General features: G+C 41.8%; 1 protein-coding gene across 1 annotated transcript in view; it reads left to right on the forward strand.

Annotated features, from left to right (window-relative positions):
* Positions 1 to 360: 360 nt before the first annotated feature.
* hcn2b (hyperpolarization activated cyclic nucleotide-gated potassium channel 2b) overlaps positions 361 to 22,088 on the forward strand; it is a 39,544-nt gene continuing 17,816 nt past the window's right edge. The window contains exons 1-4 of the mRNA XM_034582164.1: positions 361 to 1,410; positions 2,599 to 3,022; positions 8,008 to 8,169; positions 17,125 to 17,343. Of these exons, the coding sequence (XP_034438055.1) occupies positions 569 to 1,410; positions 2,599 to 3,022; positions 8,008 to 8,169; positions 17,125 to 17,343 (1,647 nt within the window). The 5' untranslated portion in view covers positions 361 to 568. The remainder of the gene's footprint in view (positions 1,411 to 2,598; positions 3,023 to 8,007; positions 8,170 to 17,124; positions 17,344 to 22,088) is intronic.

Here is a 22,088-nt window from a genome sequence, read left to right on the forward strand (position 1 = left end):
AGGCCAGACTACAACTGACACAAAGCAACAGGCAGATGCTGTAGAATCACGCGCCCAGTCTAGTTTTAGTAAATGGCTACTTGTTATTGATCACCTGACCATGGCAACGCGGATTATTGGCTGATCAGCTTCTTTGATTTAGTTACCTGAGATCAGCAGTGGCTGATGTTCCTGTCAGATGAGTTTATTTAGTATTTACCAATATCCTTATATAGGAATCATTTTTATGGGTTTTCTGATAACACTGAGACTGAGTGAGTCAGTTGGTTTTTCAATATTTTATTTAATACTCAACATGAGCTACCTGTAGACGGTTGCAGCCCAAGGATAATGGTATTGTCTCTCTACCTCCCTCACACACACACACACACACACACTGGGCATAAAATGACAGAAGCCAGGTTGTAACCATAGCAACGCTATTATCCTGAAGTGTTGTGAATGGAGAGCAGGAGGCTGCTGCTGCTGCTGCAGCTGCTGCTTTGAACTCACACCTTCCTCCTCCTCCTCTGCCGCCGCCCAGTCTCGCCAGGTTCGAGGTGTGTGTGTGTGTCTTCGTCTGCCGGTGATGGACGAGGCTGAGGACGGCGAGGAGGAGTCCAAATTCCAGCAGCTGTTTCTTCTTCCACCTCAAGTCGCCAGCCCGACCGGACGCGCGGATCATGGCACCGGCAGAGGAGCCGAGATGAAGAAATTCACGCCAGGAGGCGGAGCCGCGTCCGTTGCGCGCAAAAACTCCAACATTAACGAGCTGTGGCTCCTGTGCCCCGAGGACTCTGCGCCTCTCAGTGCCGGCGGCAGCGCAACCTCTCCGCCGCGCCACAGGGCTGCTGCTGCTGGAGGTGGCTCAGAGTCAGACCACAGGAGCGCAGGGGACGCAGCGTCAGAGGCAGGCTTCGGTATGATATGCAACAAAAACGGAGATTGTAGAAGGGACCCGACCAGCTCAGGGAGCCTCTCCTCCCTCATCTCCAGGCAGGAGAAGCAGGCAGATGGAGGAGTAGCGGCGGCAGGAGGACCAGAGGCTGAGAGCATGGACGGCTCCATAACTTCACCGGGGTCCCTGACGCAGGGACGCGGAGCCGAGGTCAGGACCGGGGCATCGATGGAGAAGAAGGACTCCAGAGTTTCCTTCTCCTACGCCCCGACTGGCAAAGGACAGACTCCGAGTCTGCAGTCGAGACATTCTGTCACGTTCTCCAAAGCCGAGGATGGTTCTCAGATAGTTCCGGACGATGGGGACTCCAGAGGGAATCAGACGTACATGCAGCGGCAGTTCAGCTCCATGCTTCAGCCCGGAGTTAACAAGTTCTCCCTGCGCATGTTTGGCAGCCAGAAGGCGGTGGAGAAGGAGCAGGAGCGCGTAAAGTCAGCGGGTAATTGGATTATCCACCCGTACAGCGACTTCAGGTAGGGGCCCCACTGAGAAGATACAGAGCGGATGATGTCTGCTTCATACTGTGGATATAGTGGAACCTCCCTTCTCCATACATACAACTTTATATGAGGAAATACAAAAAATACAACGTTTCCCATTAAAGGCACCTTAGCACCTTAGCAAGAGACAGCAGACAGTTATTATTAATGCTTACATTTTAACTTGTAATTTGACCAAATAGGTTAAACTTGTCCTAAAGAAAGATAATGTGCAATTTGAATAAGTTATAATAAGTTGAAAAAGTTGCGTCACTGAGCTGGAATGTGTCTGAACATCTGTTTCAGCACCACGGACAGCTCCCCCACTGATCTGTATAAGGACTGATGATTTGAGCTCTTAATTTGAATTTTGCTATTAAAACATTACTAACGATAACATTAATTATTCATTATTTGAATGCCCCATAACTGGCACAGCTTATAAATTATGGGATCCATGACTCAGCAATGCACTTCACTCAGTTCCTCACTTCTAACTGATCCCAAACCAGAGTAATTTGGGCTCTCTGAACAAGATTGCATTGACAAATTGATCAGCTATCGAAATAGTTGCTGATTAATTATTTTGATGTGAACTAATAAAGTCACAGGGCAGTTGTATGGCATGACTGGCATTTGTACAACTCCTGTTTTAGATGAATAAATGTTTCGGTAAACCAACTGGGTATTTGGGTGATGGAGCATTAAACTGTGGCCATGTTCACTGCACAGGTCTCTGTATCCTTTGTTTTTTTGATTTGAAATGAACTCAGAACCCAGCTTGTCTTTCCTGTGACACTCTCGTCTCTGTCTGTCCTTGGTGTGACCCTGTTTCTTTTGTCAGATGATATTGGTTATCTGACCTGGAGCAGATACAGGGCACTTGTTTTTTTTTAAAAGCAGGCGTTCATCAAAGCTCAGCCATTTTTCACTGTGGTTATAAAGGTGGTGCTGTTTCTTGACTGTGTGTGTGTGTGTGAGTGGCCTGTGAGAGTGTTTTACTTCAAGATACAGAGCAAGCTGGAAATTCCACTTGTCATAAATCAAGCCCAATCAGAATGTGATGTGCACTGAAAATAGCAACACTATAACCATCTAGACATTTCAGTTTTACTGGCTCAGATTTACTGTGCAGCTCTCATGTGTTTTTGCCCTTTGTATTTTCTTCTTCCATCCCGTCAGGTTCTACTGGGACTTCACCATGCTGATGTTCATGGTGGGCAACCTGATCATCATCCCCGTGGGCATCACCTTCTTCAAGGACGAGACCACAGCGCCCTGGATCATCTTCAATGTGGTTTCCGACACCTTCTTCCTCATGGACCTGGTTCTCAACTTCAGGACGGGCATCGTGTTTGAGGACAACACCGAGATCATCCTCGACCCCAAGAAGATCAAGAAGAAGTACCTGAAGAGCTGGTTCGTGGTGGACTTTGTCTCCTCCATACCTGTGGATTATATCTTTCTCATCGTGGAGAAAGGGATCGACTCGGAGGTTTACAAGACGGCCCGGGCGCTCCGCATCGTCCGCTTCACAAAGATCCTCAGTCTGCTGCGACTGCTGAGGCTCTCCAGACTCATCCGTTACATCCACCAGTGGGAGGAGGTAGGCGGAGTTCTAACATTTATCATACAATCACATGGAAAGAAGGAGGGTTCAGGATTACTTTAGTTTGAAAATGAAAGGACGGAAGAGTTTGGTTGGATAGTTACTGATGACATTTTCTTAATGATTACAGCCGAATGAGGTGTAGGACAAGAATATGGGCCTAGAACCCATGTTAATGAATAGGGTATAAATCCTATTAGTGATATATGAGAAACACACAATGCACAAGTGAGGCTTAAACACAAGGGACACCTCTGTTTTAGGTTGTGTTTTGTATTTCAGAGGTAAATCGTACAAAAACTACGACACAAGTGCAGCTGTTTATATCTCTCTCCTGACCTATTTAGAGACTTGAAAAAATATGTACATATATTTAAGCGTTAAACAACAAAATTCTAACTGCAACAGTCAACATTTTGTGAGACCATAGTCATAATAGCATTGATAAAAATAGAAATACAAAGAAATTATTCAAATTTTGGAAAACGAGGGTCACTAAAACATAAAAAAAGAGAGTTTAAACATTTATATTCTGTAGTTGATATCAGTATTTTATCATGTACTGTGTGTCAATATAGGCATAATTATATCTATCTGGTGAGCCAGTATCTCACAGTAAAAACACATTTATTGATCTGTTTTCATAGCCTCGAATTACATCTTCCTCTCTTCTATTACTTAAAGTGCTGTTTGAATAGTTTTAGTGTCTTACTGAAATCTACAAAAATAACCCTTTTTATTATGTACAGTAATAAAAAGTAATGACACAGAAAATTAAATGAACACTTTTTTGAATGTTCCTCTTGCTTTTTGTTTATAGAAATAAATAAAGCGGATGAATTGGATGTACCAATATATGGACTGATGGGACAAATGGCCGCTAAATCATATCAGAGTATATGTTGGCTGATAACAGACCAGAATTATTTCGAGTACAAAATACATTTTATGTAAAAGTCTATTTTGGGACTATATACGATACTGCATGCTGTCTTCAATCTTCTGTTGCTCATTAAATTCCTGCCAATATCTTCTCTTTACATCATGCAGTATCCTAAGCTACCTTGTAGACAGACAGGATGCAGGTTCACTATTATGTGGCACAACTTGTAGATCAGAAGAAATTGTTCACACAGGAGTTTATTATGCATGAATTCTTATGATGGATTTTAGGATAAAAGACGTATCAGCATCACTTCCTCCACACTGATGGTCTGTGATGTTTTAGTGTAGAAGAAATATGCATCTTGGATATGATGACAAAGTATTGCATTATATTTGCTCATAATTAAAGAGAAACTACAGTCACACTCTCATTAATAATGCAATATTGAATTTCAACATGGTGATTTATGTCAAAATACAAATAATTTCAGTTTCGAAACAATCCTTCCTCTTCCTCTGTATAATCACTTCCTGACACACTCTAAGTCTGATAGCTGGATAAAAGCTCATCATAAACCAATGCAGTTAATAATAAATGAAATTTAATTTGTGCTCATCAGTGGGAAACTGAAAAAGGAATTTCCCATAAATCAAGACAACCAACATTTTCCACATTTTTATAATTGTTTTCTTATGACATATTAACCAATCAAAGCAGTTTTAAATGGATACTGACAGAGTGGATAATAAAAGAACTCAAGCTTTACATTACACAGCAGAAAATAATATTAATCTATTATCCATCATTTACCAACACATAAACCCTTTTTATCTGTATATAAACCAATGATTCCTCTTTCGGACAAACCAGTCATCTAAGAAAAAACTCAGTGTTTCCTCACTCTGAGAATAGCCGGTGCTTTTCTGATTACAGAGAGGTAATTTGAGCCTGAGGAGAACCATAATTACTGACTCACACACACACACACACACACACACACACACACACACACACACACACACACACACACACACACACACACACACACACACACACACACACACACACACACACACACACACACACAACCCAATGCTCCTGTACTGAGCCCCTGCCCTGATCAGCTCAGATGAGCTGTGCTCTGCTCTGCTCAGCTCGATCCAAATGTGGCCGACTGTCTTACCCCACTGCTCGGCTCAGCTCAGTTCAGCTCAGCTCGGCTCGGCTCAGCTCAGCTCGGCTCAGCTCAGCTCGGCTCACTGCAGCTGGGTTTCCTATAGATCATCTTAGAGTTGTGATGATTTCACTGTTTAGCCCAGCAGTAGAATGGCTGAGTCGACAATAACCTTGTTCAAATTGATGCTGATTACCAGCACGTCCGGTATTTTTGACATGATGTTAGAATAGAGTGACGTGTGTGTGTTTGTTGTGCAGCCAACACAGCAGCAGAGATAAGCGTTGTCAGGAATAGCCGGAGCAATTTCCTGAGGCAGGAAGCTTGTATCAAGGCTCTCCACTTGCTGGCATGTGGTTTTCATGAGGTAGGATATGAAGGTGAATGAGTGCGAGCGAATGCACGAGGGTGGGCATTGGATTCGGTGGTGGTGGATAAAGTTTAATCAAGTTTGCTAGTTTTGTCTAAATGTTCTCACCTGAATCCTCTGGGTCAACTGTGGTGCCGCAGACGGGAGAAGAACATATTCCATCTGTGTTTTCCAGGCAGCGAGCTGTGGTCTCAGTAATGTGCCCTGACCCAGATTGTGGTCTGACAGTGACACATGGCAAGGTGCTGTTCTGGTGTCGGGGGGAACATTAGTCCTGGAGCCTCATTAATCTTGATGGGTATGCTTCCTAATCACAGAGCAGGACCTCACAGTGGGTTGCCCTTTCTCCTTCTACAAACTGGCACAGGCCATTAGCTATTATAACAGAAAGTAAGTAAGTAGTGTCTTTGGTATTTCTTCTGCAGCAGATAACATTTCTAAATTGTTGGCACAGAGCTTTATGAACAACAATCACACACATTGGAAAGTGGAATAAGAGTGTTGGCCAGGTGCGATGGATTGATATGTTTCACTTGTCGGCCTCCTGGTGTTGGCGCCGTAACTAACGAGAGACAGTTGCATCCTGGGATTTAGTAGGAGAGCAGGTTCTGACGTTCAAGTGAGCTGCGAGATGAGCGCTGCAAAGCCTCTGAGGTGACGGGATGAGTCACCGAAAGTCCCGACCCGGCTGCTCCCAAACTGTGAAATCACAACAGAGGCATCTCTTTCATGTCTCCAGACACACACACACACACACACACACACACACACACACACACACACACACACACACACACACACACACACACACACATAAAGGGAGAATGTGGCCTGCTTCACATGTAGGACAAATGTCTCAAGTGAGAAATTAGCTTTTGTTTCGAATTTAAGAAATCATTAAATTGGCTCATAAAGCACGGTTTTCCAAAATGCATAAATAGATATTCTATAGACGGACAGACAGACACACACACACACAGACACTCACACACACTCACACACACAAAACAACGTTTATTATGATTTATCTTAGCATTCATTTGATACAGCTAAGCAAGGATTTCACACCAGTACACACACATGCATGTAAAACTACACACACACACACACACACACACACACACACACACACACACACACACACACACACACAATCACAGACCCACACAATGGTAACAAGGTTTGGCTGATAGCCAGCAAAGCCACAGTGAGAGGTGTTTACAAGACTGTGACCACAATACCAGCTCCACACAAATGAGCCTTCATACCTGAGGCGAGCGATGCTGAGAAACAGCAGAGAGAGGCGGCCGGCCTGTTGATCAAAGCTTCGTCAGTGTCTGATGAGGTCTGATCATGACTGAGCACAGACCACAGACTGTGCTGGTTCACTTTCTACACCTGCTTATAATTTAGAGACTCGTTATTTAAGTCTGAGTGAGGAGGCATGATATTGATCACGTTTCAGAAGAAAGCTTGTGAAACCTATAGTTTTTCACTCCACCCAGCAGCTCATCCACACAGGCTGCTGATTTAATTAAACCTGCATCAATCATATTGATATTTTGGCCATTGGTTGAATATCTACCCGTGATTTGAGAGGTGTTGCTTATTGTATTAATTATCACCAGCATCTGCAGTTTCTCTAAACTTCAAGGAGCTTTTTAGCATCTTTCAGCTCGTTGTTTTGGTGTCCTGGTTCTCAACTCTACTTCTCTGGTGTACAACAATTTCACAGTGTAATATTTAGACACATTAGGCAACGTTTTATATCAGAACAAAAAATAAAGCAATGGAAAATATGACTTCAAATGAATACCTGTTCTGCTATGGCATCCTGCACATAGACAACTATTTGCTAACACATTATAATGTGATTATATGTCAGAGTCGTGTTGTTCCCAAGAAAATCAGTTAATACTGATTTAAAATTGGTATAAGAGGTGTTGAGGTATAAGATAAGAATAAGAATGATTTTTAGCAAGTAGTTACTAAGATGTTCAAAAATATAATCTCAGTCTGAGCTGCAACAAATTTACCAATATTGTCACTCATTGTACTCTTGTTTTTGGTTACCTGTTGAACTTAAGCCCAATATTCACTCACCTTTAGTTTTGCTTTTGGTCTCACAAAAGCTACTGGTGGAAATAATTGTCTCTTCAGCTGCTAAATGCTTCATTATGTTTACTAGCTAGCCACTAACAGATAGTTTACAGTGTTTTTATAGAGGTTTTTGTTAAAAACAGCTGTAAATGAAACTGTGAGAGTGGTGAGAGTGAACTGGAACAACCGAGATGTGAACACAACGGTCTAAAAATGACCTGAAACTCAGTATAGAGTTTCACGTCGGGTTTATCTCTGACATTGACCTTTGATTGTATTTGTAAAACTATTGATTACAAGACATTCAGAAGAAGTCAGATTAAAACAGTCAGTGTTGATTTGGATTCAGTCTGTATCCACTGCTTTGTCATTCTCTTCACACATCTGTCTTTGCCTTTCCTCCTCTCCACGTCTGTAACCCTCTGTCCGCCCATCTCCTCTCCTCCTGACAGATCTTCCACATGACCTATGACCTGGCCAGCGCTGTGATGCGAATATTCAACCTGATTGGTATGATGCTGCTGCTGTGTCACTGGGACGGCTGTCTCCAGTTCCTGGTTCCCATGCTGCAGGACTTCCCGTCCGACTGCTGGGTCTCCCTCAACAAGATGGTGGTAAGCGACACGCTTGGCCTGTTTTTGTGTTTACATAATGTGTGTTTGCAATCACATGCACATACGTATGCAAAAGTGTTTAACAAGACAACGACTGCAAAACCAGCGTGCAAATCACATCCCCCATGGAGCTCAAAGTGTGTTGCAGGCAGATGGGGAAAAGGGATTTATTTAAAGTTGAGTCTGCACACACACCCTCACACAACACAGACATACAACACGCACTCACACACACACACACACACACACACACACACACACACACACACACACACACACACACACACACACGGCCTTAATTAAACCCTCTCCAGTAAAACCCAGGAGACATGGCAGTGCGCAGACAGCAGGAGCGAGGGATGACAAAAAGAGCCTGTTTCCACTCGGTTCAGTCTTCATGTCGTGTGGCTTGTTCTTGTCTTTATTTATCCTTTATGCCTCCTCTGAGTCATGACAGGTAGCTTCTGACCGTCTGCTGATAGACAGACCATGAGGAGAGGTTTTCTCCCAAGTCATTGCTGGCATGAAAAGGAGAACTCTCTGGAGAGAAAGTGCTGGCATGAAAACCAATTATCTCGCCAGATAATTAATTAATAATCAGCATTAAAAGCATTTGTTTTGGACCTGCAGCCTATAACACACTTCAAGGATTTTGCAGAACAAGAGAATTGTGTTTTCAGTTAAGCTCACATTGTATAATAATATCACATATGCATTAAGTTGTCAGTTTATATAGGTTTAACAAGGTTTTAATTATCATCGACTAAATATGAGAAGGATTTCAGGAAACACAGCGTTAAGCCTGGTACACTCAATAAACCAACAACTGGTGGCAGTTCTTTATCTCTTTGTTACAGCTCTATTACTTTTTTCCTAAACATTTGAAATAAAAAAAAAAAAAATCTAATTGGGGTAGTAAATCTTTTGGCATATGTTATATGTCATGTGTAAATACCCTAAAATAAAAAAATTCTCCAAAAACTTTATTAAAAACTACATTCTGATGTTTTTTCAGAGCTGTTTCTCACACCCTGGGCACTTGCTGCTCTGTTTGATTTATTCCTCATGTGAGATTAATATTCATCATCATGTTGACCATCATGCGTTTCCTTCTATTCTATTTATTACCCTGTCCCACAAAAGGTTTTTACATCAGACATTTTTAAATTAGACATTTTCTCTGTAACTTTAAATAAGTGCAAGTTAATTTCAGTTCCTGCCTAATACATTTTATGTCTGTTTTTCTGTTTATGCATAAATCTTTTAAAATCTGCCTTTGATACCTTCATGTCACTGAGATGAGTCAAGCTGCATCATCTTAAGAATGCCTGAAGAGATTCCTTTCAAATTTGGCACGAGCGATTCGACTCACAGATGAACTGATTGTTGGTGGCCAAAGGTCAGAGGTCACAGTGAACTATTACAAGAAACTCAGGTCATAGGAGGGGCTGATGAGAACTTGATGATGGGCTGTGACACACACAGAACATATGAGGTTTTCACACGTACAATGTGAAAATGAGGTTTTAATTAACGTGGGTGCAGCTGTGGGAGAAGATTGGGTGTGACTCCAGAGAAACAGAGAATTGCACTAACAGGATGAGGTGTGGGACTTGGAGAGGACAGGTTGCATTCACAGGAGAGACAATCATGTGAAGCTGGATAAAGCCGTGGACAAATGGTTTTAAAATACAGTTTCCTGATTGACATTAACATAATCTGTGACAGAGCCAAGAGGTTGACTGCTTCTTACTGCTGTACGATAAGAAGGTGAAAATAACTTTGGCTTGTGAGATTGCTCAAACTACTTCTCGGAGGGAACACCACATTTTGTGTTGTGTCTCTGTGGAAGTTCAGCAGACTGGATAATTCCGTCTTTATACGTTTGTCAGGCGCCGGCTGTTTCCTGAGAAGTCTAACGCCGCTGACGCCGAGAAAAGTTTCATATGCTGAGAAGGAACTTTCTAAATTTGGCACATAGATTTGTGACATTCAGACCTCGGAAATAGTCCTCTGATTACACTGTGACACGCGGTGTGCGTGCACAAGCGTGTTTGGATGTGTGTGGGTGAGATCTCCAGGAACAGATGGATCTCACACCCACTGACCCCAAGGGGATCATCACTGTTGCTCTCTCTCATTCCATTTCCTCTCGCTTCATCCCTGACCATCTTTGTTTTTTTCTCACTTTCCCTCTCTCTCCACACACAAACACACACACACACACACACACACAAACACACACATACACACACACGACTTTCCTGTCTGTGTAGACCCCCGCTGTCCATCAATTCTTAACTACACTTCTAATACAGATGCAGAAAACCTCAGACTATCATACTTGATAGTCTCTTATTAGCATTAAACCCCAATTCACAGCAACATGTTGTGTTGTTGTTTTCACGAGCAGTTTCTATAAAGCAGGCTGGGATTTCTTTCTGTAATGTTAATAAACACCAAAGGGAATGAATGCAGAGAAGATATATTGTTCTCTGCTCTCATCCATGAATGCATGAATCCAAACGGCCCGTCTTCTTCCTCCTGACTTGTTTTGTTCCTTGTCTCCCCCTCTTCCTCCTCCCCGTGTTTACGCTCACTTCTCTCTCTCATGTCTCAGATTGATGAGTGTTGTTTCTTCCTGTGTGCTGTTTTCCGAGATCGATGTCACAATTCCGGCGAGCGCCTGTGTGGGTTGTGGGCGTGGCCGCCTGATGTGCTGTGCTGCTGCCATATCGGTGTAATCACGCTCAGGGATCCTTTTTAGAATGGCTTTAGATGCGTGAGCTGTGTTATGTGATCCTCCTCCTCCTCCTCGTGCTTCTACCACTGGCTGTCGGCCTGCGCTCAACTATAACCTGGACCCCACCCTGCTTTTTCTGTTTTGCATCTTCTGTGTACTTAGGCTGTGGAAATGCAGCCAGATTGCCTTTGTATAGAAACAACACATGATTCATTCACTTGCTCAGAGGCACGTGAAGTCGGTTTCTTTATCCGACCATTGAGAAATATTTGAAATAACCAAACCCCCCCCCCCCCTACAACAGTATTCAGCTCTGGGTCTTAATACTCGTACACAGTATCTGTAACTTGTAAAGTGCACGTAGCAGACACTGGTGTTTATTACACGCCGGATGATCAGGCTCCTGCAGCACAGTGATCACGAGAGATCATGGCCTGTTATGTAAGTGACTCTCTGTTACGTGGATGACAGGTGGTTTTGTCCCTTATACCGCAGAGTGATTGGCTGTTGGATCAGTGGCATGAGAATAAAGCCTCTTTCTTCCTCCCAACCTTCTCTCTGTTTTAGTACGAATATGTCTCAGTATTTAATGTTTAGATATTTTTCTGTAGAAGAAAAGGAGCTTCTGTATCCACAGTACACCAGTACACAGGACCCCTGAGCTAGACCAGTACACAGGACCCCTGAGCTAGACCAGTACATAGTACCCCTGAGCTAGACCAGTACACGTACCCCTGAGCTAGATCAGTACATAGTACCCCTGAGCTAGACCAGTACACGTACCCCCGAGCGAGAAAGTTTTATTCTGCCTCACATGTTTTTTTTTATTGCAGAGACCTGAAACTTTGAGGCAGCCTACAGTAATTTTACATGTTCTTCAGTATTTTAAATGTGTTTTAATTCAATGTAAACTAAACCAGGGTTGAGGGTACACCTGTATATCTATTATTTGCTCCATCTGAATTTATTTTTGCTATTTGCTAAACCATGTGATTAAAATAAAATAGCCTCACAATCTGGTTGGAGCGGTCGTCTTTGTGGGTCAAGTTGCCCCTATGAGACCAGCCCCACTTCCAGAAGAAAAGTTGTACTGTCTTATTTAACCATATACTTCCTGCCTGCAGCAAATGCAGTTTTCGGTAAAAGGTTCTGTAGTTTTGTTTTTATATCTTGTAATATTAGTAGAATAAAAAACATCTATAAACTCTGTGAAAAGTAAGAAACATTACTCACAGATACAAGAGACTTATTTAAAATCAAATTTCACGCATAAACCATAGTTTCTCTAGGATAGAGAACTTTATGGATTCTCGTGTTTCCCTTTTTAATAAGACTCAAGTCTATAGCTATACAGGTGATTCTGTGAGGCTGTACTTTAAGCTCAATGCTAACTCTGACATACTAACATGCCCACAGTTACATTGCTAACAGGCAGATGTTTAGCATATGTAATGTTTACTTCGTACATCATCTTAGTTTCGCAATATTACAACGCTAAGATTTGTAGTCTTACTGCTAACAAGACAAATACAAGGTACAGCTGATGCTAATGGAACGGTAGCTTTGACTGTAAAGATGGACGACATGACAGATCCCCAAAAGTAAATCCAAATCATCATGATCACTTCCTGGTGACTGGCTGTTGAGGGTCCTCTGCCTCCTCCATGTTACCAGATGGGACAGGGATCAAAGTAAATGTGAATCATTTTTTTCGTAAAGGTGCTTCTTGTAATTTTTTGTATTTCTTATTACACTGATGTTTGTCCATGTTTGTGTTCATTATCAGATTTTTTTTTTTTTTTGCTCAAGATGCAACACCCGATATTTTGGCGTCGTTTTGGTACAATGGGAGGAAATGGAGATGTGTTGTCCATCTTTATACACACAATGGTTTTGCAGGATCCTGAGTGGGAAATGAGTGTATAAATAGCCTGGCATTTCAGTGGTGAACTGACAGATCGATATTGCCAATTGAATCCCACTTTTAATGAGGCTAAAAAAACAACTTCTTCTTCTTTAAATATTACTACAAAAGCTTTGCCTCACACCTAATTGTCACGAGCAGAGCAGATGGTTTCAGCTCAAGTTATATGGCCGCAGCTTGCAATCATCCGAGAGACATACTGTCCATATGCACATGGTTGCACATCAACGGCTGTCGGAAATCTACAGCTGTGGCTCAGCACAGATGCTGGATCGTCTGAAGTACAGAGCCCATGTTGGTGTGGCTACAACCAAGACTAGCCGCTGAGCAGGCATTATTCAAATGTGGGACATTGTCAGTGTTTTCTATCATATTGAGTTAGCCTGAATAAATCAAATCACTTGAAATGGTGTGCTTAACATATAGATCTATGTATAAGTTTAACTGTATTTAATGAAAACACTCTCAAGTTATTTGATTTATTCAAGGTAACTCAACATGATAGAAAACATTACATTCAATGTGACCTTAACATTAAAGTTATGTAATAAAGTTACATGGAATTTTTATATGTGACTGAAATAAATAAAGTCAAAGTTTTAGGAAAGGTAAAAGCATTCTTCATTTACATTGTTAAGTAATTATGGGAGACACCAAAGCATCTTCCAACTTTCCCTACTCACTTGGTTTTAAATAATGAATAAAAACATAAACCCACAGGCTCTAAATAATGAATCTATTCATTGCTAACAAGCTCTTTTCTGGCACTTTACTTATTAAAATTCTAGATGTCAATGTCATCTAAATGTCAGTAGGTCTACTTTCAAATCAGCCAAACTCCCCGTGTCAGATTTAGACGACAGAGTCAGAGAGCGACCGCACCCTGTCAGAGAGATGCTGAGCAGCGTGAAAACCCGCACACACTCAAATACAAGCTGAGAGTCAAACACCATGTATGACGAGAGTGTCAGCATGCATGTACATTCACTATTCTATAATTACGCCATCATGCATCATAGATGTCCCATGCTCCCTTTGTGTTCCTCGCTAAATATATTATGTACAATTAGCTATCATCCACACTGCTCAGTGAAGAGCGATGGAAAATAAAATGAAAACAAGAGCTGATTTCATTAGTTTTCTCTTCCCTCTCCCCTCTTCACTCAGGGTGGTATCTCTGAAGAATTAGTTTATTGTGTTACTGCGAAAGTTGTAATTTTCAATAGTAAGAGACAGCTGTACACTGTCAGTTTTAATAAGCTATTATCTCAAAGATAAATTCATACGGACAAGACAAACAGTAGCTGGGCAGTATGAGTTGTCGGGCTCATACAGTCACATGCAAAAATGTACTTTCTCAAAGAGAGATAGGCAGTTGGAACATCAACACCACTGACTTATCTTTCCGTGGGCTAGCAGCCAATTAGCTTAGCTTAAGACTAGCTGCAAAGAGTTGGAAACAGCTAACCTGGCTCTGTCCCCACCCACCAGATCCTCCAGAACTCATTAGTAATCACATGACATCTCAATTGTGTGTTTCTTGAATTTTTGTCGTCCTAGTGAGATCATAGAATGAAAATAAAGATGGACGTTATGACAGATCCTCAAAAGTGAAGCCGAACTGTCTTGGTGGCTGGCTGCAGTATATGTCATAAACCCCACCTCCTCCAGGTCTAAAAAGTCAATGTATGTGTCAAATAAATTCATCTCAAAGGTGGTTTCTGCCATTTTAGGTAGGTCTTATCCCACTAATGTTTGTTTAAGTGTTCATGCTTCTAGTAACTTTGGTTTTAATCAGTTATTTGATGTTATAAATTGCAGCCTATTGCAGCTTTAAGGTTGTGTTGTATAAAACATAGGCCTTGACAAAGACACAATCATCTATATGAATACAGTGGGATGAAGGGATTTATACATTTTTATACCAGCAGTTTGTCACAGAGACAAAATCATGCATCTGCAAAGCATTGTTGTACTTTCTTTGTTTTTTTGACAAGATAGTCCTGTTGCAGGTTTCCACAGATTAACAATAATAACAGCAATAAATGCCACTATAGCATATGGCAGTAGTAGATAGGCTGTTTTACTATCAAGTCTTGTATAGATCACAGACAGACTAAAGGCTATTTCGTGATTTTATCAATGGTACGGTTATGACCTGATCAACACTGTGAGTGTGAGAGAAAGCTAGCCATGTGTAAAAAGGTATTTATTTCTGTGCTCTGCCTCTGGGTTAGGGCCTTCTCCTGCTGTATATCCATCAGTAATGTGGCCAGCATGATGGTGCTACCTGGAGGGATTCAGCTCCAGGTCTGTTCACCACCTGGGGCAAAGGGGATGAGGCTCAGACTGAGGCTCCAGAGTTTAAATGTTCTGTCAGGGTCTGTAGGAAATATTTTTTATTATAATGGGCTTCAGGGGCTGTGGATACAGTCACCTTGCAGTTGCAAGGATACATCATTGTAACAGCAAAGCTGTAGATTTATGATGGCGCTTCAAATCGTAAAGGCTTCAAACTGATCTTCTGTCTTTAATCGAAGACTAGCAGGCCGAGTTTAACTCCTCCAGCAAATCTTAACAATTTATCCAGCTGACAGCTCAAAACACGACATGTAAATATGAGTCATGCTTGGGGCTTGAGCTATAAAGCTCACATTGTGACAACAGGACTGAGTTTGCGGTTGTCCTGTTGCTCGAAGGCTGAGTGCCTTTAAAATCTCTTCTTTTGTCTATGCGGTTCTTCAAATCCTCTTTCTGAATACTCGTTTGATAGCGGCCCTCTTTCACCTCCTCCAAAACCAACTACATTTGAATCTCAAATGAAATGCAAATGACCCTGGAAAAAAAACAAATCAGATGAAAACCCAACCAGTCAATCAGAGGCTGAGGACGCCACTCGTCCAAGGACAAACACTCACAAACACAGATTGGTGAACTTCGGACAGTGTGTGAGCCACACCTGTTTGAGGGGGGGTGTGAGGTTCAGCTGTGTTGCAGAGTTTCTAATGACTCTAACATGGGGAATTAGAGTTGACTGAGTGCTTGAGCATCAATCAAAGGCAGACTGGAGCAGGCACATGAACGAGCTTCTCATTAACACTCACTTGTATCCCTCATCTCCTTCTGCTTGTCCAAGACAAGGCGAGGCAGCACAGTGATGATGATTAGGCTCTCCACCAAACCTGCAACAATCACCAGACACAGGGCCTTCATATTTTTCAGGACTGTCTTACACACTTTAGCCCTCTCATTCTTGAATTCACTATTTCTATCCCCACACATATATTCAGTGCAATGTGTCTTAACAGTATACTACCTTTGGCAGAGATGACAGGCTCAGGTCATCAGGTCAAAACCACTGAAGCAGAAGAGTAAAAATACGTAGTAATAATCTATTCTATAGGAGTGGGCACTCTGAGGATTATATATTTATCTTGACAAATCTTGAAGAAATCCATCCTCAACTACACTCAGTTTACTCTAATAATGTGGATCCGTGCTACATTTATAAACCAGCATTATTGCCCGTTGATTGGCCACATGTCTTTATCTTTATCATGTCTCTTTCATGTGTATGCAAAACAGTTTAAAGGTTCAGTGTGTAAGATTTAAGTGAAAGGGATCTATTAGCACCAATTGATCATAAAATAATCCTAGTGATGTTTTCACTAGTGTGTTTCATCTAAATGTACAGATTGTTGTTGTCTTTACCCTAGAATGGGCAACTTTATCTTTACGTCGGGAGCGGGTCCTCTCTGCGGAGGTCGCCATGTTTTTTACAGTAGCCCAAACTGGACAAACTAAACACCTTTTGAGTTTTTATGACAACTGAAGGCTGCCACAGGTTCTCTGTCATGTTTGGAGGGGGAGGGTGAGGTGAGGGGTATTCAGCTGCAACATGCAACTTCACCACTAGATGTCACTAAATTCTACACACTGAACCTTTAACATAAGGTAGCAGCATGATGGATGAGGATCTGATGTCAGACAAGTGTGACAGTTTTTTGGCAAAACACTGTCAGATATTTCTCAAGGTGAAGTTTCAGGGGTAATATGACAAAAGTATTCATCCACCTTAAAAGGAAGCATCCAAAGAACATGCTGAGTGTTTATCTCAGGTCAGGGCAACATCATTGCATCATCTTTTTCTTATCAGGTCCAGAAACATAATCATTTAGCAGTGAGCAAAGGATTGGAGACCATTAAAACCCTGATATTCATCTACCTTCACTTCCTTAGTCCTAATAGTTTGTTATCCTAACTTCTCTCCCCTTCCCTCTTCCCACAGAATGACTCATGGAGCGAGCTCTACTCCTTCGCCCTCTTCAAGGCCATGAGCCACATGCTGTGTATTGGATATGGAAGACAAGCCCCGGAGAGTATGTCGGACATCTGGCTGACCATGCTGAGTATGATCGTAGGAGCCACCTGCTACGCCATGTTCATCGGCCATGCAACTGCGCTCATCCAGTCTCTGGACTCGTCGAGGCGGCAGTACCAGGAAAAGGTCAATATGTGTTTATCACCTACAATGAAAGTGTTATGTTAAGTTATCAAACCGACAGAACACCAGCAGTCAGTTTAGATTAGTATCCAGATAAGGAGATAGCGAGCAACATTCCTATTAGCACTTCTCAAGCTCACTAAGTAACACTGAATGTTGTGTTTACTTATTCTGTATTCAGATACAAAAGAAGCAATGACAAATTGTATTTTTACTTGTAAGAACAATTTCTATCAGGCAGTTTTCCACAGCTTTCACTTGTTAAACTTGCTGCTGTGACTTTGTACTTGATGGACTGATATGAGCGTGGTATCAATCTTCTCATTCAACACAGAGTAAAGAAAACAACAAAGGGGATTTGCTCAATATCAAACAATTATTTTGATAAATCTCTTTTCAGAAGTAATGGTCCTGGTTTCTCCAAATAATCCACAGAATGTGCTGTTAGCAGGAAATAATTCCTCTGAAAACCGTGTACTGTGTTTTCTATCGAGGTCCTGGGACACTTTTTTTCTGATAAAAGATGTTTTTGATATTTGAAATTCTCAATGGCGTCAGCACCAAAAACAAAATTTCTCTGCGGTGTCGTCATAAATCAGGCTGTCGGGTCCAGGATTACCTTACTGGTACCCAGATGGCCCCACTGTCTAGAGCGGAGCCCGATGCCACTAGGAGACTCCACGAGGATATTTAATCTACAGTGTTACAACACTGTAGACAAGGTGATCACATTCAATGTGAACAGAGAGGGGTTTCTCAATTGATTCCAACACACTTTGATAGGCACAGCATCTGTTTTATTAGCTAGATATTCATGGCTGGAGCTCGCTGGGCCTCGGCCCGTCTGTCGTCTGTCGTCTCCAGACAACAGCAGATCAAAGCTGCGGGTGTCTGCAAACCAGGGAGCACGCTCCTGCTTTATGAGGCCACGGTGTCATCCCTGCTCTGTGTCTTGTTATCTTCCTTAGATCCTGGCTGATGTGGGGATGTCTCGTGCTTATCTGTCACTCACTCACATGTATGCAGACACGCACACACACATCGGAGTGATTTACCAAAAAGATCATGTTTTCCTCTGAGTCGTCGTCAGCATGTGGCTCTACCCTGTTTACTTTCGGACTCTTGTGGCGTAGTCATGCATCACGTTGGAGAGATAATCATCTTGCTATATTTTCTAGGTCGTGATATCAGTGAGCATCCATGATGATGTTGAGTTTATAGCAGACCCGTTCTCCTGTGGGAAGGCTTCTGATGGTCTTTAAATTGTAATGAAGCTACTGTATGTATGTGCCAGATTTATGAGCACGGTAAACACAACAGGGAGCGGATTCATTATCAATGGATCTGGGCTACACCATCCATACTGTAACTGTAACTACATGGTGGATAGGCACTTTACGGACGCACAAGGATTTCTTTTGTTCACAGAAACATCTCTTACACTGACAATGAACCTGTTACTGCGGATAATCCATAGACTAGAACTACTTATTGCAGAAAAGAGCCGTTCAAAGTGTCTCTCATCAGGGATGTTGCTCCTAAATGTAATTTTAATCTCTTCATTTTGATGTCTTTCCTATTTTTTATTATTCTGATTCATTGGAATTTATCAGTTTGTATTTTAGTAAACAGGATTATGCAAAAACTACTGAACTGATTTCCTAGAAATTTTGTGAAGGGCTGGTTAAGGCCACAATGAATAACCCATCAAATTAAAAAAAAAGAAATTGGGTTATCCAGATAAATGTGTGGATCCAGGAATGTTGTTTTTGTTTTGCTTTCTTTAAAATGACAACAAGCCTTGGCAGAGGTATGGAGTCTCCAAATGCTCTTCTCATTATTTATTCATTTTTCTTTTATTATTTCCTTCTTGTTCTTAATATTTTCTGTAGTTAACCTTGTTTGATTAAGTGCTATTTTCAGTGTTTCTCTTTGTCATGGTCCTTATTAACTGTGTGAAAGCTTCTGCTATCAGTCCCATGTGTGTGTCTGTTTGTCTGTTAGTCAGCAGATATCACACAGACTTACTAGTAAACTAAACTCAGACAGCGCACACCTCCGCCAACGCTCAACAGTCCCTTTTTGAAACCAAATTCAAATTCTCTAGATCCAGATTTATATCTGGAGCTAGACCAAATTGCACACAGTCATAAATATCACTCTCCTAAACATGCCTGATCGGGATGTGTACCAAAATTGAATGGATTATTATCCTGAACTTTCCAGCATCGTTCCATCAAATTTAATGATAGTGTTTGAGTAATCCTGCTTTCTAACAGACAAAAACACAAACGAAAACACACCCTCCTTGACAGAAAAATTACAGTGGAATTTGGGGATGAAAATGAAATCCAGGTTTGATTCTTTTTTGGTATGGGTTTTAATATAATACCAGAGCCAGGTTTTTTGTTTATATAAATAGTTTACTTCTTAACTCAGAAGAAGACTTCTTGTTTCCTGTATTTTCTTTGGTTTGAGCCAGATGATCTACACAGGCCATCCATTTCTGCCTAACTACTGTTAGACCTGTTTAACCACTCCAGATGTCAGTCAGGCTATAGTATGTCTTCTTACAGCAGGCACAGTTCACGAGCTACAAACAGAAACAGACAAACGAGCTGCCCACTCTGTGCTGGAGTCTCTGTTTTGTGTCAGTTACGTGTGGCTGTAGTTTGTCAGTGATGTGACGTCTGGAGCCGTCAGTTCCTGCTGCTGCTCTCCTTCTCTCTTCCTTCCATGATGTGCAGCAGTGAATTAGTGAACACAGTGCTAACATCCTGCTTGACTAAGACAACAGACCCAACATCCAGAACTTCATGACTGTTTGTTCATCATTACCCAATGAACTGAGTCGTGCTGCACGGCCGTCTGCAGTAGGTCCGTCAGATAACAGACTGGAAACAGAGCTATGGGCTGGAACGTGCCACCCTGACAAAACAGATTCTTTGTACAACTGCTCGCGACAGCATGAACCTTTATTGACACAACACAGAGTAAACAGCCGGCCTCGTGCTCAGTGTTGAGACAGAAATGTCATAATAGCTCTGCCGCTAAGCAGCTTCTCCAGAGAGTGCATATGTGCAACGACCCCACTGACCAAAGAGAGATGTGAAATCAAACTGTTTAACTGTGGGTTTAAAAGTTTGGCCATTTTTTTTCCCAGCCTTATCAGAATTGACACATGTTGTTTGGTTAGCTGTGTGTTTAGCAGGTCTGTCGACAAGATTTAAACAGAGACACACAGACCCACACACACAGTAAATGTAAGATAACAGAGGGATAATGACAAACACTGTAGAGCTGATATACCCCCACGTCCCCGTCAGATTAACTACCTCTGCATCTGCATCACCCATCATGATGTGTTCACTTCAAATGATCTGTATGTAAAGTAACACTACAGAAGGTAATTACTGTTCAAATATTGTGTCAATGTTTAATGTTGAGTTTGCGTCACTACTACCACTTTGAGTGTCAGCGGCTCGACGTTCAACAATTCATTGATTAGTTTTATCTAATATTGACATGTTTCACTTTATGCTATTTTCTTTATGATAGAACTATCTACCCGTTTTAAACATTTATCAGTTACTTTTCACTCTTTCATCTGATGTCACTTTTAGCAATTTTTTTTAACTGTTTATCCTTTTACCCAATTATTTACCCTCCTTTACTTTTTGGCTATTCAAACAATTAATCCATTTAGCTAATTAGCATGTTTATACTTTAATTATAGGTAGTTGTCTTATTCTCTTTTAACTAGCTATATAAATCTAACTAGTTTTAACATGCCAGCTCCCCAAAAATCAAGCCAAAGCATCTTGATCGCCATCTGGTGGCTGACTGCAGCAAAGGTCCTTAACGCTGCCTCTTCCATGTTAGTGGATGGGACATGGACCAAAGTCTAATATTTTGTTTCAATGATGGTTTCTACCATTTTAGGTAGTTCTTGTCATACTGGTGTTTCTTCAAGTGTTTATTTTCCACGGTAAGGTTTTCATTATACATTTTAATGCTATAGAATGAGGTGATACGTCTTGATTGACAGCTGAGATTGACACACGGCTCGTTGAGTGCGCTCACACGGCGCCATCGTCCAATCGATACTGCATTAACTCCAAATGCACAGGATGGCGGCGCTCATATCCAGGGTGTTTTGGCTTTGTTTCTGGATAGTGGGGGGAAGTGGAGATATATTTTCCATCGTCATATACAGTCTATGCTTTTCACACAGTCTTTACAAATAGTACTACAGTAAAAATGATGACACGGTGGTGACAACCTACCACTCCCCCTCACATTGAGGTAATCCCATATTTCTACACAACACTTTCCATCTCATCTCACCCTCCATCCTTTCGCCCTTGACTGTTGAGCAATACACCATCTGCCAGCGGACGCCACACATTAGCCATTATGTAACTGCACTCCCATCCCCTCAAGAGCAACAGAGCAGCGTGTCCGAATAGCTGTGAGACGAGGGAGACGTGACCCCTGGGGCCCTCGGTGATGGCTCAGCCTTGACACATCAAGCAGCGACTTGAGGAACTGCTCATTTTCAATAAGGCCTGACCTGAGTCTCAGACACACCTCAACTGGAGTTTGACAACAAATAGAATTTCACTTGCTCTTTGAGGAGCTCATAACCACAATCCATCCCCGAGAGTCAGAAATGGATTTAATTTATTTTCAAGGTCAAGAATGCTTTGTTTGATCTGAAATCTATTTGAATCAGGGTTGTTCTCTTC

This window comes from Hippoglossus hippoglossus, chromosome 4 (assembly GCF_009819705.1).
Source record: "Hippoglossus hippoglossus isolate fHipHip1 chromosome 4, fHipHip1.pri, whole genome shotgun sequence".
NCBI classification, from domain to species: domain Eukaryota; kingdom Metazoa; phylum Chordata; class Actinopteri; order Pleuronectiformes; family Pleuronectidae; genus Hippoglossus; species Hippoglossus hippoglossus.